Source organism: Lepidochelys kempii, chromosome 6 (assembly GCF_965140265.1).
Source record: "Lepidochelys kempii isolate rLepKem1 chromosome 6, rLepKem1.hap2, whole genome shotgun sequence".
NCBI classification, from domain to species: Eukaryota; Metazoa; Chordata; order Testudines; family Cheloniidae; genus Lepidochelys; species Lepidochelys kempii.
Window position 1 is genome coordinate 23,675,521 of NC_133261.1, and position 13,045 is coordinate 23,688,565.

At 51.6% G+C, this 13,045-nt stretch overlaps 1 protein-coding gene across 2 annotated transcripts in view; it reads right to left on the reverse strand.

Annotated features, from left to right (window-relative positions):
* The window catches only part of PIDD1 (p53-induced death domain protein 1), a 28,814-nt gene extending 16,507 nt beyond the window's left edge, over positions 1–12,307 (reverse strand). For both annotated transcript variants that reach the window (XM_073347158.1, XM_073347157.1), the window contains exons 1-8: positions 12,210–12,307; positions 9,811–10,176; positions 7,346–7,759; positions 6,195–6,398; positions 5,288–5,342; positions 4,446–4,647; positions 2,946–3,074; positions 739–918 (exon numbers count right to left, since the gene is read on the reverse strand). In XM_073347158.1, the coding sequence (XP_073203259.1) occupies positions 739–918; positions 2,946–3,074; positions 4,446–4,647; positions 5,288–5,342; positions 6,195–6,398; positions 7,346–7,759; positions 9,811–10,075 (1,449 nt within the window). In that variant the 5' untranslated portion in view covers positions 10,076–10,176; positions 12,210–12,307. The remainder of the gene's footprint in view (positions 1–738; positions 919–2,945; positions 3,075–4,445; positions 4,648–5,287; positions 5,343–6,194; positions 6,399–7,345; positions 7,760–9,810; positions 10,177–12,209) is intronic.
* Positions 12,308–13,045: the final 738 nt, after the last annotated feature.

A 13,045-nucleotide genomic window follows, 5' to 3' on the forward strand; every position in this document is an offset into this window, starting at 1 on the left:
AGTAAGTCTGCTGTGAAAAGCGATATTTGTATGCTTGTTACTATCACTGTTTACTTCTCCCAGCTAGCTAACAAGTCTGCGGCTGTGAAAAGTGACACTAACAATCATACAAATATCACTTTTCACAGAAGCAGACTTACTAGCTAGCAATTCTTAAACAAAACAAAAAAAGCAAAAGAAACGAGAGCAACAAAAAACCAAGAACATGCAAAGCACCTTCTTTGTGTTTCTATTCTGTTTAGGTCCAGTAAAGACTAGAGACCACTGTACGTTGTTGTTATTATTGAGTCTGCAAAAAAACCACCCTGCAATTACAATGATTGGGACTTGTATGGGTGCAGATTTATTTGTTCTTCCTCAACTTAACTACGTTTTTCAGAAAAATGGACATAGCAGCCCCAGCAACAGTAGGTGGCTGCATTCTGAGGCCACCAAAAATTTTGCTAGGAGAACCTTAACAAGTTACAATGCTTGACCTACGGCGTATGTGAGTGCTAACCCCTGCCAGACAGCTAATGACCCAGCCCATTTCACAGCAGGGGAAACCGAGGCAGGGAGGCTCTGTGACGTACCTAAAAGCCACAAGAAGCCCAAGTCAGACCCAGTTCCCTGGCTGGTGCTTGGCCCATCCTTCTTTCTCATTTAGTGCATCTATCCTATTGCCTGCTCTCATCTCCAGCACACGCCAGCAGTCCTATCAGAGCTTGCGTTTTAGTTTTAGCGTACACACACACACACCTGCAATGTGATGCTCCGAGTCTCCTCTGTGACTCCAGGAGGGAAGGTCACTTTGATGCTTGGATCCACAGTGGAAAAGAGCAAAGTCCCCGCTGATGGGACACTACATTTATTCTCCACGAGCCGAGAGACGACCAGGAACCAGGAGAAGTGGGGGATGCTACAGCAAGCCATGTGCTTCTGTTACAAAACGTGGGAAACAAAGAAAACACAGCTGAGTGACATGTTACAGTATCTTTCAGACACACGGATTGACACCAGTTGAAGTCAATGGAATCACTGAAAAAAAATCAATGGCTCATAATGTTTCATCAGTACATATGCAGATATATTACACACATTTAGATGCAAACACACGCCACCAATAAAGCTTATTTTCTTAAACACCTGAGAAGACATTTGCACCGTTAGAGCTGGCATTTGAGGTGACCTTTCATACCCCACTCCTGGTCTGAGTCACACTGCAGACTGCAGAAGCAGCCTAGACGTTTTGGACAGGATAGCCTGCAGCACCCGCTGTGCTCCCGGGATTGATTGCTGGTAGGGTGGCAGGGAGAGCACAGGTTGACCCTTAGCACAGTACCCCACAGCACTTCACAAAACATGGAGTAAGAGGAGGTCCCAGCCGAGCAGATCTTTCAGTCCAATGCTAAATTAAGATGGAAAATTGTAGTCTCTAGGACAACATTTCTCAAATGCGGCCACCAGGGGCTTTTCGGTCAGCTACAACAGCCTCCTGGGCAGTGATGGCAGGGGGCAAAGCATCGGCCCCTCCCCTTCCCTCCTTGTTGCTCCTGAATGCGCCGCCCTGCACCGCCTCTGGAGAGAGACGAGGCACAACACTGCAGGAGCAAGGCGAGTTCTTGACCCACCTTGAGTAGAGGAGGTTTGAGTAGCAGGCTCCAGTGGTGGGACTTCAGGAACCAGGCCGTGCAGCCCTGGGCTCTGAGCACGGGGCAGCAGGTACTGACCCTCCCACCCCACCCCCACAACTCTGGCCATGTGGCCCTGGCCTCCAGCTGCAGGCCTTCAGCCTCCTGCCCCTGGTTCCAGCTGCATGGTGGCAGCCGCTGGCTCCCGGCTCCAGTCCCGGGCTCTGGCCGTGCAGCGGCAGGCACTAGCCCTGGGCACTGACCCACAGCTCCGGCTGCATGGCAGCAGGCTGCGATCCTTGGCTCCAGCCATGCAGTTCCTGTTCCAAGCTCTGGGTTCTGGCCGTGGGCACTGAGCCTCAGCCCTGGCCACCTGGCAGCAGACACCAGGCCCTGGCTCTGGCCATGGGACAGTGGGGTTCATCACCCACCCCCATCACCCTTGGCCCCAGCTACCTCCCACAGCCCTGTATCCATCCCCGCCAGGCCCAGACCCTGCTGCTTTCCTGGCCTTGCCTCCATCCCCCCGCAATTGCCCCGGGCCCCTGCTGCATCCCCCTTCCAGGATGTAATGGGTCCTGGGGCTTGCTGAGAAAAGTGATATTAACAAACACGCAAATACAGCAAAGAGCCCTGTGGCACCTTATAGACTAACAGACGTACTGGAGCATGAGCTTTCATGGGTGAATACCCACTTCGTCAGATGCGTCTTACAGATCCAAACTAACACAGTTACCCCTCTGATACTAAACATGCAAATATCACTTTTCACAGCAGACCGACTAGCTATCTGAGAAAAGTGATACTTGTATGTTTGCTAATATCACTTTTCACAGCCTCCCAGGTAGCTACTAATATACAAATATCACTTCTCACAGCAAGCCCCAGGACTCACTAAGCCGGGGGGGGGAGGGCAGGTGTGGGTGGAGGTGGAGAAGAGGGCCGAAAGGGGAGGCAGCATTATTTTTGTTATTGAGTCTGCCTAAAAACCCTACAGATATGCCTTCCGATGATCTGGATGTGACTCTGTGCATATTTAATTGTTCTTCCTAAAGTTAATTAAGTATTTTAGGTTAAAAGTCTCAGTGCAGCCACCAGTGAGAGTTGGTGGCCACACTCTGAGGCCATCAAAAAATGTGTTGCGAGAACCCCTGCTCTAGTTGCCACGCGTCTGTATTGGAGAGGAGGGATGCAGGCGCAACCCCTTTATACCAACTGGACCCACAGCTCAGGTCCAAGCTAGCCCTGGGGACTGGACAAAGTTAAGCCCTGCTATCTGCCGCAGGGCAAGTCAGATATCCTGCATGTGACCAGGAGTTAATCCAACCTGCTCACCTTCGGCTTTCCTCTCCGCTCCACCTTGGTTTGCAGGTCGCTCCAGCTCTGCCCATTGAAGGTCCGAACTACCACCTCTCGCTCACGCTGCGTTTGAGGGGAGGTGTAAGGCATCCAGATCTGCACCTCCTGGCAGGGGACAACAGGGAGTTTCCATGAGACGCCAACAGAACGGCACCCCGACTCTAGAGACATCCTCTTACCTGGGCAAACAGGGGAGGCCAATGTGACAGGGCGTGGCAAGCCTCCGTGCTCCCCTCTCCCCGCTGGAGGCCCCACTGCTCTGCTCCACCCCACCCCTGGAAACAGCCTTCTGAGAGGAAATGAGCAGTGAGCACATGATCTCTGGGCTTACCTAGAGAAGCATCCCGGGAGCAGCCATTGTGGGAACCATGGAGAGCTGCTCCTCCAGCAACTAAAGGGCTGGGGATCAGTAACACCCAATCAAGGGCAAAAAAGAGAAGGAGCTGCCTGCTGCTAGCAAGGTAGTTCCTGGCTGGAGCCGGTGGCATGAGCAGAGATGCTCCCTAGGCTACAGACAAAGGAGCCACGCTGGACCAGGGCCCATTGCTGGCCCCAAATCGGCGGCCGGAGCTCAGGAAGAACCCTGCTGATTTAACTCTGGGGAGCAAATTAAACCCCAGAAAGGTAGGAAACCATTTGATTTCTGATTAGCCCTGAAGGGCAAGGGGCTGCTTCTATCCAAGTTGGCTGTACCCCAGAAGGGGTCTGAGCTGGGTGACCCGACCAAGCCACAGAAGACCCACAGAGGTAGGCTGACAGCCTGCCGGGGGTGCTGGGAGCTGACAAGAGCAGCAACACCATGCCCAGACGCTGGGGGACGCTCACAGGGGTAAGCGCAATCCACCACAGGCAGATTTTAGGCAGAGAGTGGGGGGTGGTTATGAAAACTGATCTCTCCTGCAGCCCACCAGCCCTGGAGTCAGCTAGAACCACTGCCTCCAGTTCCTTGGCTATGCTCCAGACAATGCTTCGGTGGGGGTGTTGTGCACTGGCCTCCCAAAAAGGCCAGTGAGCTCCTGTTGGCCATGACTGGCTTCACCGGGCTACTCATGTAAGCGTCCATTAATGGGGCATGAGTCCTGTTTCTGGCAGACAGAGGTCACCCCCAGGGGCTGGCTCTCCCCCTAGGAGGAGTTCACGAGCTGGGAGGGAGGAGGTTCTCATTCAGAGAACAGCCTGCATCGTGGCAGAAGGGATGGGGAAGGTGTGGGGACAGCATGCTGCCAGGGTAGAAAACACTGCCCTTTTGGGGATTTGCCCTGGTGCTGAGAATCCCTTTCAAGTTTGATCCCCAGGGCTATTTGCAAGCAGGGATGTGTGGTTCAGGGATCCCAGCAGTCAGCACACAGCCCCAAGACATGATCCTTTCAGGCCACAAACAAGGATTTTCTGGCCAGTCATATTTGCACATATGGACCCACGATGGGCTATAACAGAGTTCTGCCCAGCCCCGTCCTGCCCCTCACGTGCGCTTACCTGCTGGAACTCAACCCCGTGAGGCCACAGCTCCAGGACTTCACTCAGCAGGATGTCATGGTGCCTCAGTTTCACCCACCGTGGGTCAGGCGAGAGCGTTTGGAAATGGATTGTTACTGAGGAGGTGGCAGCACCGGGGGGGAAGTAAAACTGGATGCCGCAGGCCAGGATGACTTTGCAGCCATCGGGGGTCACAGTAAAGCTTTTGAAAACGAAGCAATGTATGAATGACATCTTGCAATGACTCGCATTGGTGTTTACAGTGTTGTTGTAGCTGTGTGGGTCCCAGGATATCAGAGAGACAAAGTGGGTGAGGGCATCTCTTTTATTGGATCAACTTAATCTGTAATGCACTAACCCCCCTTTTTAGCCTATGACTATAGGGGCGTTAATAGGCCACTTCAACTTGACTGGTCCCTTAGAATATGCGCTAACTACTTTTGCCAAAAAACTCTCTGTTCCATCTTGTATGGAGCTGTGACACTCCCCAGACCTAAGGAAGAGCTCTGTGTAGCGTGAAAGCTTGTCGCTCTCACTCACAGACACTGGTCCAATAAAAGATATTACCTCACCCACCTTGTCTTCCAATGACATCACACGCCATTAAACTTTTGCTTTTCTGTGTCTTGTGACTGGCAAGACAAACTCCCTGCATGTAATGGAGTAAAACTCTGACTTGTCTATTGGGACTGAAAACAATTTGGGGCAGAGACTACTCCTAATAATGTGTATATACAGCACCTAACACAACGAGACCCTAATCTTGACTGGGGCATCTAGGTGCTACTGCAATACAAAATAATAAATAGTAACAAAAACAATAAAGACACTGCGTGAAATACCTGTCATCACTGGGTACAAGGAACACTCTTCCTAGCTCTCCTGAGCTGGATTCATCTGCAGTGAATCAGAAGAAGAGACATGAACTGGGTGGGTAGCAGGCAGACTGGAGGCAGACATTCCATTGATTTGAGGGGTGCAGGTGATAAAGGAGCATTCCTCTTGCAACACTGTGCTCATAACAGGCTGGATCCAAATTCCAGTGAAGTCAGTGAGAGATTTTCCATATCCCCCCCCATGGACTTTGGATCGGGTTCCATGGGAAGACAGACAGAGGTCAGTGAACTTTTGATGCATCTCTTTTCCTGCACTTAGCAGCTATTGCCCTGGCTGTATTGTCATCGCTGACTCTTCCCTACCTCTGCCTCTTTATGATCTAAATAGCAGGTGCTTTTTGGGATCTTTTTGCTTGCAGTCTGAGGACTTTCCCAAGAGGCCGACTTCCTTTTGCCCACTGACTCCCCCACAGCCCCACCTCTGCATCGCCAGCAAGACCTTTCCAATGATCAGGCTGAGCAAAAGCATCTCCAGAGATTTTTTTTTTTTTTTTTTTTTACACCTTAGAACTGACTCTCAAAAAACGAGAATCCCTCCCACAGAACTAGCACAGCCTGTAATTGAAGACACAGGTACCTAGTGTAGGAACTTCTGGATAGCCGTCCTCTCCCTTACACACCCTCTAGTGCAATTAAGCCCACATCAAATGTGGATTGTAAACTCTTTGGACGAGGGGCTCACCCTTCCATGTGTCCGTGCAGTGCAAAATACACCTGTAATGATGCCATACCAATAATGACCCATTTTCTCCCCCTCATCTCCAACAATCACATTCACACACCAGCTTGTGACACTTGCTAGAGCCTGGGAGCAGCTGTCTGAGATGCAGTCAAGCCAATGAGACGTAATTACCAGATTGCAGGGGGATCTCAGGTTCTCCTAAAGGATTGCCCCGCAGGTGCACGAAGGGAGAGCTCTGGATCTCGGGGGGGATGGAGCGTAGCCTGTTGTTCTGCAAGTCAAGCCTGGACAAGTTGGGGAGGCTGGCGAGGGATGCAGGGACAGTCACCAGGAGATTGCTGTGAAGACGCAGCTGCTGCAGAGATCGCAAATTGGCTGCAAGTTAGAACAAGAAGAAAAATTGCCCCCTCTCAGTAAATACATGAGTAGTGATTCTAACCACCATACACATACATCCCCAATTCCCCTTAGCAAGCACCCAGAGCGCCACCCCAGCCTGCCTGCACCAGACCACTAAACACACACACAAATCATGGCTATATTTAAATCATGAGGGGGGCACAAAGATTGTGGGTTCAGAGAATTAGCAGGTTGGGAGAGCAGTAAGTTCTTTGGGACAGGGACTGTCCTTTTGTTCTGTTTGTACAGTGCCTAGCACAATGGGATTCCAGTCCATGCCTGGGGCTACAACATGCTACGCCAATATAACGACCATGGCAGAAACCTGGGCATAGTAATACAAAAATCAAAGCTGTGGAAATAGCCCCATTCAGAATACAAGTTTGAGATCTGAGAGTCCAGCACTGAACGGCTCTCTGGATTGGTCTGGACTCAACGCAGAGGTCATTTAAAACAGAACAACCCATCATCCTCATTAGCCCTCAGTGCATTGCCTCACATCAGCAACTGCAGAGATGCTGGGATCCTGTCAGGAGCCAGTGCCCCAGCCAGCCAAAGGGCTGGATCCTCAGCTGGTTTATGTCAGTTTGAAGGCAATGGCATTATCCTGATTTGTAACAACTCAGGATCTGGCCCAGTGTCTTCTGAATCTTCAAAGTGCCCGGTTTGCTTACTGACTAAATTGATGGGGCCCTATATAGACAACATCCTGCTCCTAGCAAGTCGTGCAAGAGATACCTCCCAATCCACAGCCCTGCTTGGGGGTGATGAAGTAAGGGGGGCAGTGACAGACACCTAAATCCCATTTAGGTTTTACATGCCTTCCTGTTCAAAGACCCCCTAAAACCCACCCATTCCATGCCAGAAGCTAGGGACTCTTCTCTTTCATTCTCATTCTCTCTTTCTCTGGGTGCACCTCTTACCAAGGGAGCCAGGGAGGCCCACCAATTGATTCCCTGAGAGATCCAGCTCCAGGCAGTTATACAGACTCCCGATCTCGTCGGGAAGCGATTCCAGGGCGTTTTCAGACAGGTCCAGTCTCTGCAGCGCTGCCAGCTCCCCGATGCTCCGTGGCAGATCCCGGAGCTGGTTTTTCATGGCAGAGAAGAAAGTCAGTTTACTGAGCCGGCCGAAGTCTTCAGGCAGCCCCACCAGGCTGTTGTGGCACACCAAGAGTACACGGAGGCTGGCAAGGTCAGTGACGCAGCTGGGCAACCTGGAGAAGCTATTAAAGCTGAGATCCAGATGTGTGAGACATAGTAGATTCCTAAAATCTTGTGGCAAGGTTGTCAGGGAACCCTGTTGACAAGCACCGAATTCATCCTTGGCATGCCCACCTGGGGGCAAGGAAAAGCAGAGAAAAAGGAGTCCATGTTACATGGATTCTGCTAAGCTAGCCTCAGATAGGCACACACAGCTCCCTCTCAAATCAACAGCATGGCAAACTGGAAATTCAGACAATGTTAACACGAGGCTGGAGGGATTGGTGCACGCACGCAGATTATAAGAGTAAGGTGTATAGCATGGCCTAATGGCTAGTGCACTAAAGTGTGGTTCAGGAGACCTGGGTTCTAGTCCCAGCACCGTCACTGGGTGAATCACCTGTATGACTTCACCTCCCCGTCTCTCAGTTTCTCCGTCCGTAAAATCGGCTGTATCAACTGTGGAGGACTCTGTATTGTGTGTGGTTCTGTGGAGCGGGACGTATGTACGAGGGGTCTGTTTTAGCACAGTCTCATCTTTTTTTCATTCCAGTCTGACCCCTGGACCTCTGACACCTAAAACTTTGGTGCGTTAACAGCTGAGGAGGACAGGAGAGATTTCTCTGGTACACAGTGGGAGAAGGGAGAACTAGGAATTACAGGATGCACTTATGGAAGAGGCAATTTTAGCTGAAGATGGGGAAATTTCCCTGAGAGGGAGGTATATTTGGCTGTGGCACAGGTTCCCCAAGGGAAAGGATAGACGCCTCACTGCTTGGGACTTTTAAAACTAGCCTGGACAGAAGCACATCAGTAATAACCCACACTGGCAGGGAGGGGGACTGCATGGTCTAATAGCTTTCCCCATCTCTGACTTTGACAAGTCTAGGTTTGATGGGAGGCGTGCTCAGGTATTTAAGGGCACGTCTGGCTCCAAATAATAAATCAAGCACATTCAAAGGATTTCTGGTTTGCTTGAGACTACCAGGGCAAGTGACCCATGTGGGGAAAAAAATGTGGCAGCCACATGATCTAAATTCACACTTCCCTAAATGTACCAGTATCCTCCCTTCCTCCTACTCACCACCCTCCTGCAGTGCAATTTTAAATGCTTACATTAGAGGAGACCACTGGATTTTTTTGTTGTACAATAGAAGAAAGATTAATATTTGAGAAACCCTGGATTAGCAAATAGTAGGGCTCAAATACGGAATTCTTAGTGAATCAAGTTTTTCCCACTTCAGGATACTCAGAGTATCTGAGCACTTCACAGCATAACTCTATGGAGGTAGGGAAGTATTAATGTGCCCATTCTACAGATGGGGGAACTGAGGCCCAGATCCACAAAGATATTTAGACTTCTGACTTCCCTTGATTTCAAACACCTTTGTGGTTCTGGGCCAGAGATATTTGCCTAAGGTCACATTCTGGTGGAGCAGGGGAAATGAACCAAGTCTCCTGACTCCCAGGTTAGTGTCCTAACCACTGGACCATCCTTCCTCCCTAACGTGCACACACAGCTCCCCACAGAAGACTGGGTGGTTCAACATTTTTCCAAGATAACTAAAAACACATCATTTGTATTCACAGCCTCCTAGCATACAAAAACTAGGAAGCCAAAGAAGCAATACAATGGTCAACAGGTATTTATTGAATGTCATCATGCCACAGACTGCAAGCCTTAGGCATATCCACTCCAATACTTTTTGTGCTCCTGATAAGTTGGCTTCTTTGCTGTTCATTCTCAAACCATGTTCCCAGCCTGTACTGCAGGGCACAGGATGACGGTCTGTTCAGAAAGCTACACCAGAACGAAATGCAGTGAAAGGAATCATTATGTCTCATGAGGGGGGAAATAATCACCAAAAATTATTTCAGATTCTCCACAACTGAAGATCTAACCCAGTCTCCATTCAAGTGATATTCAAATAAAAGGCTGCACCTGTCAGACTGAATCAGGTGAGGAAATTGGTCCCCAGCAGCTGTGGAAACAAAGGATGGTAATAACAGCCCCTACGCTGGATTTTGCTCAATCTGCTTGCTGCTCCCCATAAGGCTAACAGACCCAAAGCCGCTGCAAGGAGCTTTAGTGCACAATGGAAACCATAAAGCGCATCCATCCTGTAGGAGCAGAGAGAAAGAGCCAAGCCTGGACAAATGGGCAGGGATGCTTCTCCATGTCTTACCTTTGAGCACCAGCGACTTCAGGCACTTCAGGACAGGAAGGCTACCCAGCGTGGAGTCTATGAGGGCCTCGTTGCAGTTCAGCCGCAGGAATTCCACCTGGGCCACCTCTTCCCTTCGTTTCTCAAACAGCTTGAGGAACTGGTGACAGCCGTCGGGGTACACATCCAGGTTCAGCCTGTTGCCTGCAAGGCGGCAGCCCTCAAGTGCGGCAGTCACCAAACTGCCCTCCCCCAAAGCCGCCCCAACCTCCGGCAGCTCTGCCATCTTCTGCTGTTAGTCCACTGGGGCCGGAGCATGTTTTGACTTGCCAGGCAGGCAGGCACTGGCAGCATCACAAGGCAGCCGTGAAGACGAGAAAGGAGGCTCTAAAAGGGAACATGAGCACACAGTGAAACCCTACTGCCCCTGCACAGCCTAGCTAGAAGAAGCTTGTAAACAGCATCTTCCGACCATAATAAGATGCATGGGGATTGTACATACAGTATGTCACTAAAGATTTTATGGGCAGTTGGTATAGACTTTGAGGCCAGAAGGGACCATCATGATCATCTAGTCTGACCTCCTGCACATCACAGGCCCCAGAACCTCACCCGCCCACTCCTATAATAGACCCCTGAACTCCAGCTGAGTTACTGAAGTCCTCAAATCATGATTTAGAAGACTTTAAGTTACAGAGAATCCACCATTTACACTAATTTAAACCAGCAAATGACTGTGCCCCATGCTGCAGAGGAAGGTGAAGCCCCCGCAGGATCTCTGCCAATCTGACACAGGGGAAAATTCCTTCCTGACCCCAAATATGGTGATCAGTTAGGCCCTGAGCACGTGGGCAAGACCCACCAGCCAGACATCTGAGAAAGAATTCTCTGTAGTAACTCAGAGCCCTCCCCATCTAGCATCTCATCACCGGCCATTGGAGATCTTTGCTGCTAGCAGCAGTAGATCAGCTATGTGCTAGGTATAGCAATAAGGTGGAACAGCCACCTTGGCGCATTTCCTCCATCTAGCCAGAAAACAGAGTCATCTCCAGGAATTTAAAGGGTGTAATCAAAGGAGAAGGCTTGCTTAGGATAATAATACCTAGTTCTTCTATAGCACCTTTCATCAGCAAGTCTCGAAGTGCCTTACAAAGGAGGTCAGTATCACTATTCCCATTTTATAGACGGGGAAACAAAGGCATAGAGAGACAAAGCAACTTGCCCAAGGTCACCCAGCAGGCCAAGGGCAAAGTCAGGAGACCTTGGTTCCTAGGCCAGCACTTGATCCAATAGGTTGTGTAATTAGGAGCAACAGGATGAAATTGCAGAGAGGAGAAAGCAGAGGCAGGTTGGCTCACATCAGCACAAGGACTAAGGAACAAAACTTGTAATGTAACTATGCAGTGATGTAATGAAAAAAAAAATCACATCACATTTATGCACTAGCTGGGACGGGGAGTGCCCTGGGGGAAGCACACACAGCCTTCTGCATTATGGGAGAAGAGGGAAAGGCCAATGTGGGATAAATTCTCCATTGCCCCCTTCACCTTGTGTGGTCATCTATACTACTGGTTTTCAACCTTTTTTTTATTTGCAAACCCCTACAAAAGGAAGCGCAGACCATGTTCAAAATTTTAGACAGTTTGCAGCCCCCACACCGAGTTGCATGGACCACAGGTTGAAAACCACTGATATACCAGTGCGATTTGAAACCAAAATGCAATTAGTCATTCTGCTTTGCTAGCAGCTACCCAGGTGTTAATGTTAAGCCCTAAATTTCAAAGGAGGGCAGTACCCCCAGCCTCATTTTACAGAAGGGGAAAGTGAGGCACAGGGAAGGAAGCAGCTTGCCCAAGGTCATCGGGCAGGCCACTGGCAGAGCCAGGACTAGAATGTGGCTCTCCGGAGCCCCAGTCTAGTGCGCTACCCACTGGGCTGCCTCCCCTAGGCAGGGTCCCGAGCCATGGGGAGTTTAGCCCCACAGCGCTGTGGGGAACACCCCGGCAAGCCCAGAAGCTGCAGCGATGGGCTCTTGAGGGAGCAGCACCCAGCGCTGGGGGGGACGCGGGCTGCTGGGAGAGGGAAAGGACAACTCAACCCGCTCAGCCACAGCAGGGCGGGAGGGGACGGGCCCCCATCTGCTCCGCGGACTCAGGAGACGCCAAGCGGCCGACAACTGGGCCCTTGTACCCCGAGCGGCCCGGCCAGGCTGCGGGGATCGGGGGTTAACGCCGCCCCACTTCACCCCGCCTCCGCCCGGGGCAGCGGAGCGGGCTCCGCTTCCGCCGCCCCGCGCACTTGGTGGAAGTTGGGAGGCGGCGCGGAGCGGCCGGTCCCCGCCCCGGGCGCGGGGGGAGCAGCCCGCGGGCTCCCCTTAGCCCCACGTGGCCGCAGGCAGCGGGGCCCCGCGCGGCTCTTACCCGGGCTGGAGGGGCCGGGGGCGGGACCCCCTCGCGCGGACAGGGGCCGGGACTGCACCCCGCAGCGCCGCGAGCTCCAGCCCGCCCCGCTCTTAAAGGGACAGTCCCGGGGCGGGGGTGCGGGGGGGGGGCACGATCTGCAGCCCAGGGTGGAGCGTCCCGGGGCACCGCCCCTCCCGGCTGGCCTAGGCACCCGTGCGCCGCTCGCGGAAGCGGGAACCCGGCGGCGTTGCTTGGCCACATGTGCAGCCACGCTGGTGCACGGAGCTGTTGGCTCGACCCCCTCCAAAAGCCGCGCGCGCGCCCACACGGGGGAGGGGGGGGGGATTTATTTATATTTATGGGAGGGGAGAGGTAGTACCACGGGAGTTACACTTCCAAACCCAACCGATTTAGCCAGTAAGGGCTTTGCATCTTCCTCCTCCTTTCTGCCAGTGATTATGCTAAAGCGCAAGATGCCAGAGCCCGGGCTCCAGTCCTGGCAGGAAGAGAAAAGGAGGACTTGTGGCACCTTAGAGACTAACCAATTTATTTGAGCATAAGCTTTCGTGAGCTACAGCTCACTTCATCGGATGCATACTGTGGAAAGTACAGAAGATCTTTTTATACACACAAAGCATGAAAAAATGGGTGTTCACCACTACAAAAGGTTCTCTCTCCCCCCACCCCACTCTCCTGCAGGTAATAGCTTATTTAGAGTGATCACTCGCCTTACAATGTGTATGATAATCAAGTTGGGCCATTTCCAGCACAAATCCAGGGTTTAACAGGAACATGTGGAGGGGGGGTAGGAAAAAACAAGGGGAAATAGGCTTGAATAGAGACTGGGAGTGGCT